The sequence below is a fragment of the Wyeomyia smithii genome, chromosome 3, assembly GCF_029784165.1.
Source record: "Wyeomyia smithii strain HCP4-BCI-WySm-NY-G18 chromosome 3, ASM2978416v1, whole genome shotgun sequence".
Taxonomy (NCBI): domain Eukaryota; kingdom Metazoa; phylum Arthropoda; class Insecta; order Diptera; family Culicidae; genus Wyeomyia; species Wyeomyia smithii.
The window spans coordinates 132144315-132150314 of record NC_073696.1 but is presented as its reverse complement, the minus strand read 5'-3'; the positions used below and the strand labels follow the sequence as shown (position 1 = coordinate 132150314).

Sequence of the window (6000 nt, the reverse complement as noted above, 5' to 3'; positions counted from 1 at the left end):
TTACTCGGTATAGGGATGCCAAAGGCTCGTTCTAAACTGAGTCAGAGTTGCTCAGTTCATGAGTTATTATTTACGAGCGTGTAGGAACGTAACGTCAATCGTCGTTACACTGAACGGAATCGTCGAGTCTTTGTTAGAGAATTTATTATTCAGAAGTATCAGACGGGTGAAATTAAAAAAGTCATGAAATACTCGATGCACTAATAATTCACATTAAATTATATGATTCGCTATGCACACTTGTAAAAAAATATCATCAATGAAAAATTTTGCATTTATATTTTCAGTGATAGTTGTCGATAATTTACAACATGAATTCAAGCGCATATGTGAAAGAAAATCATCCATGTCAGCCCCATCAACCCATTCTCGGTGTGTGATGCCGTACACACTTAACTGCATAATGTTTTCTCGGTAAAGTTAAATACCGAACTACTTGAAAACATTTTCGTTTACCGTTCTGTAACAAAATTACTGAGAAATTGGAAACCGAATGTGTTTACCGGAATACCGTAAATTTGTGTGCCGAAAAAATCCGTAAAACAGCGAATTTCCGAGTTCAGTAAACTAAAATACCGAATCTCGGAAGCTTGACATCATTTAACCGAGATCTCGTTGAACCAAAAAAGCTCTTACCGAGATTCCGAAAAATAGAACTGTCAAAATAACGAAAGCTTCACTATCAATTTTGTTCGTGTTTCGGTTTAGATGTAAAAGGAACAGGTTTCGCGGTTGATCATCATTCCGGAGAAATCTGTAATATTCAGAATAATCTAAAATGTGGAGTAAGTATACAATATTATTTCTCAGATCTTGTTTGTGTTTATTGCAAATATAATACTAGAAGTAAACAATTAATTCTTTCCTTACTCGATTTTGTAGGTTAACGACTCACTTCGCAGGATGGAAGTTGCCGTGATGGATGTTGTTTTATTTCCAGGAAGCAACACAACTCTCCTGTTTCTACCAATGCTGTAATAAGTTGAATCATTTGACAAAATAATTAATAAAATTATACGGATAATTAATCGTTTTCATCATTTCCTGGATTTATCTGAGAAATCGCAAAATGCGTACTTCAGTAAATTTTAACGAATTTTTCGTAATAATTCGACAGTTGAAATTTCCGAGTCCCGGTAAAATAACACCGAGAATTTCGTTAAAGTTTGACAAGTTGTGAATTGTTGATTTTACAGAATCTGGGTATTCTGATGTATTACCGAGATCTCAGCTGTTGAAATCTCGGTAGTTCATTTTACCATACTCGGTGATATTATCTAAGTGTTATGGCATCACCTGACATCTGAACTTGGATTACAACTTAACAATTAAACCTGATATTTTGAACGATTAAACTATTAAATACGGTTTGAGAACCGTTTGTGTTAATTGTACGCGCAGTGGCTGAGTAATAAGAGTTTGAAGGTCATTTTTCGAGGTAAAATCTGATTACCCTCCGCCGGGAATGGGTTAAGGAAATCATATACATACATGAACTGTTTTACGATTCAGTTTGACACCGTTTCATTTTCGATGTGCTCATCCATAAACTTTTCCATAGTTAATAACAATAATTTTAACTGTTTCGTGTCGCCCTTTTTTGCTTGAACTGTGCAAGCAAAGGGTGATAATCAGTTTTAAAATGATATACAATCGTTAAAAGCTAATGTCAAGCAATGATAACACATTTATGTACGAGCAATTTGGCTCAGTGTAGTCTGCTTTTTCTTTTGGCAGTTTTTGCCCATAACAAGGCTCAAAATAGAGGTAGGTCTACTAGATCATGATTCTTAAAGCAGTTTTCAAGTCGAATCGCGACAAATCGATTCTAGTGCTTGGAATCTTTTATGCAACATGATTTGCCTCGAATACAATGGACACACTAGCGACATTACTTATCTAGGGACTAAATAATCTTATCATTACACAGTCTAGTGTATGAAAAAGTTTAAAAAAATTGTTAAACCAAAAGCTGTTCATTCACTTGGTAAGCAAAAACAGTGTAAACAAAAAATATCGATAGTTTTCGCAGCACGGCCAACCGTACCGAATAATAATAAAATGTAATAGTGCGCTTAATAAAATCGACCAATCAAAGAGGGCTTTCGCTTTGACAGAACTTTGGGTGATTTTTGGTTTCTCTTGTCACGTCCTGTCCTAGGCGAAGTGAAAAAATTGACAAGAGAAAAAAGCGTAAATTTTCGCTTGCGAAATCTGTCGTGAAAACCCGTTTGTGGAACACGCAAGTATTTCACCAGGACTGCTTCGTGATTAGGATGAATATTACAATGACAACAAAACTCAAAAAAGGCAATCGAAGTTTTCAATCACTAATTCAAATCCTAAATAACTATTGAACAATATGTTTGTCATCCAAATATTCTAATAAAAGCAAAATTGCTCTAGTTTTGTACATGGTAAACCTAAAACATGAATTTCAGTCGCTTTACCTGGTATATTCAAGAATTAATTGTTTCGCCCTTTACTATGCGCCTTTTTCGATTCGCTCGACAGTATCGCCCTATACATTGCGCCTTATTCTGAACTGCTCGACAGTATCGCCCTTTACTTAGGATTACCATTTCGTCGGAGGTAAAAATCAGGACAATTTTTTTCCAGCAAAAATTTATTCTAAGCTATTGTTATTTTTTGAGTTATCAATAAATAAAACACGTAATTTGAGATTTGCGTTTCAAAATACGCCAAAAACCGCATATTTAACCCTTAAATGCGCAATGTTGCTTTAAAACAACACTACTAAAAACTTTTTAAAATTTACGTGTTTTAGTATTTTTTAGAAATATATAATTCATTAGACCAGCTCTCTTGACTCTAACGAAAAAACTCAACAGCTGGAAGTACTGTATTTGAATGTTTTGTTTTTATTTTTGCTGTCAAAATCTCGTAAACGAAAATAAAACATGGCGAGATTCCCGACTGGTGCTGACTGTCTTTGTAAATAAATTTTAAAATAAGGCTAGTGGTTAGTGGAAATGTCTGAATTATCAGTAATTATACTAACAAAAGGTCAATTTTAAAGTTACTGTTAACAAAAGTAATTGTTTCGACTTTATTCTGCGATAAAGTCACAGTGTTGTTTGAAAACAACATGGTAATGTTTGCACTTTAAAAAGTAAATCTTTCAATTTTTTTTATGCATATTGGTTAGTTTAAGAGCAGTTAACCTGTTAAACGAAGATTTTATGTTTTTAGGTGATTTTAAGGGTTAACGTATTTCTCGAACGATTCAATTTTGCAACTTTGATTTATTAGGCGTTAGTACACACTTAAAAAATTTCGCCGAATCTCGGCATTGTTTGTGTCGAGATTTGGACAGCCGAGTGCTCGGCAACCATCTCGGCTGAATCTCTTTTGCCGAGAATCTCGGAAAACCAATATTTGACAGATGTCATTTTATGCCGAGAATCGCGGTACACAATTGACTGTACTCTCGGCAAATCCAACCGAGAAGCGGCAAACCCGTCCAACGACCTTTCGGTTATATAAGCTGAATGTTCGGCACAGTAAAGAGCCGTTTTTTCAGTGGAATCCAATCGCAGAAAATAGTTTTGCTATGAAGCAGGTAAGCAAAGTTCTTTCAAAAGATAAATTATAAGCTCGATGAGTTTTAGTAAGTAAAGAAATTTATTTACACTAAATCTTGAATACTTATCTTTATCTTGCTCGCCAGTAGGGCATTGAGCTAAACATCTAATCTAAAATTACGTCTAATGCCTATCCCTAAAACAAATACAATATTGTATTCACACGATTTGAAACTACACTTTTTGAGCTCCAGCCACTTCCCCCTAAACTGTACTACATTTTTTTCGGCTACTGGATTGTAAACACTTGTAATTTGCACAAATTTCAGCCAAACTTTTATCCGATTCCTGTTTGCTCACCCGTAACACGCATAAATTTTCACTAAGAAAAATGGCGGCAACTCGTTCATGAGAATGACAGCTGTATTGCCGAAACACGGCAACGGGTAAAATTGGTGCCGAGATACCAGTAATGTTTTTGCTGACCTCGGCATCAACAGTGTTTAACGATAAATTCGGCAAAAAATAGAGACGAGATTCGTCAAGCTTAGTTTTTCGGACGAAGTCTCGGCAAAATGATCTGACAACTGTCAGCAACCGGCATTTTTTTGCTGAAATACCGGTTGAATCCAAAGTTGCCGAGTGAACTTGGATGTTTTTTTGCCGAGCTCGAGATCCAGTTTTAAGTGTGTAGATACCTTAAAAAATGCAACACTAGTAAACTGTTTGAAATAAACTTAATTGTCAAAAAACGTTTAACGATTTCAACGACTAGACAATTTCTCTCATCAAGATTCAACCAAAGAAAAAAATCGTTCGAAATGAGTTCGTTTCTTCCTGGAGTCAAGATGAAAGTACTGAGCAATTTTCTCCCTTTTTGAATATCCGGCATCATTCAGAAAAATCAGGACAAATGCTAAAATATGAAAAATAATTCAGGACGCTCCAAATGGTTCTCAAAATCAGGACATGTCCTGCTAAATCAGGACGGATGGTATCCCTACCTTTACTATACGCCGTGTTTACGTTATTGTATCGGAGTACTATGGTCACTGTATTCTTTACTAGTCTGGCGGACTGGATTTCGGGAACCAGTGTGAACTGTCAAAACGGGAAACAGTCGAAAGTGTGTCGATTTTCGCATTTGAAGTATTGTAATCGTGCCGTCAAAAGATACAGAATAACTTAGACTCAATAATTGGACTTTTTGTGACAATTATTGTTTTTTTGTAGATTAGTTATGATTATGATCACAATAATGTTAAATTTATACATGTGAGAAAATCGCAAGGAATATTTTCCTTCGTCGCATCAATAACGTGCTCTTTTTATAATTAATTGTTTATTGATAACATTATACTGCCATAGATTTGCTGTCCTGTCGCTTTTCACTCTGTACTACTGTACGGGAAATGCGCAATCGAAACAAAATGAATTTTTTTATAATTTTCTCTTTCAACGAATGACATGTTGGAATATGCACTGCCTGAACCATTAGCATTAATTTAAAAAAATCTTGATTCAAGCTAAAATTAATCGTTTTGAGACGGTCGAAATTTGATTTGAAAATTTTTTCTAGTTCCAAGAAGAAATTGAAAGTGTCTATGTTAACGTAACGCCTCCCCAGCTGGTCTCGAGGTACGATGCTGGCCTAACAAGCCAGTCGTCGTAGGTCCGAGTCTTGACTCGGGAGAGACTGTTAGTGTCAGTAGGATCGTAGCGCTAGCCCAGTAATTGTCCTGTACACTTAACAGTTGGCTGCGAAGTCTGTGTATAGTAAACAGAAGGTCAAGTTCCGAATCGGAATGCAGCATCAAGGCTTTGCTTTTTTATGTTAACGTAAACTAGAGCACCTCCCGAATAATCTCCAGGATGTGTAAAAAAAGTTACATCGTTCAAAAGTACATCTTGACTTAGACAACAACTCATGCATGCTCTACAAGTTTGAGATCTTGTGATTAACTTTCTTATTATCATTCCAGATAAGTAATATATCACGTTATGTTCAGAATATCGATTGCACAATGTATCAACCTCCTCAATAAATTCATTGTCATCCTCAGAGTGCTCATCTTCTTCACCACGGTAGGATTTTGGTGTGGCGTCTAGATCAGTATAATTGTTTTCGTCTCTGCTCTTGGTTACTTCAGACATTTCGAGAAGCCAGCTGTTATCTTCCCAGTCATATGACGTCTGTGCTACACTGTTCAAATATTGTGAAACGGATATTAGTTGCAAACTGTCCTTTAGTTGTAGCGCAGTTGGTCTGATATGTCGACTTCTTATCTGTGAGAAAATGTTCTCTAACGGGTCTTGCGTGAGCCTGCCGCCGAGAAAATAGTCAAAATTTTCGACTCTCAAAAAATAATTCTGAAGCCTCAATACACCATCTGTAGCCATAACTGCCGCGGATTGCCAAGGCTTGCTTTGACTTTTTGCACCTACTCTACAATTG

General features: G+C 36.0%; 1 protein-coding gene across 1 annotated transcript in view; it reads left to right on the top strand.

The window, feature by feature from the left end:
* The first annotated feature begins 1923 nt into the window (after positions 1 to 1923).
* LOC129727005 (E3 ubiquitin-protein ligase TRIM37-like) overlaps positions 1924 to 6000 on the top strand; it is a 134899-nt gene continuing 130822 nt past the window's right edge. The window contains exon 1 of the mRNA XM_055684347.1: positions 1924 to 1987. Within this exon, the coding sequence (XP_055540322.1) occupies positions 1939 to 1987 (49 nt within the window). The 5' untranslated portion in view covers positions 1924 to 1938. The remainder of the gene's footprint in view (positions 1988 to 6000) is intronic.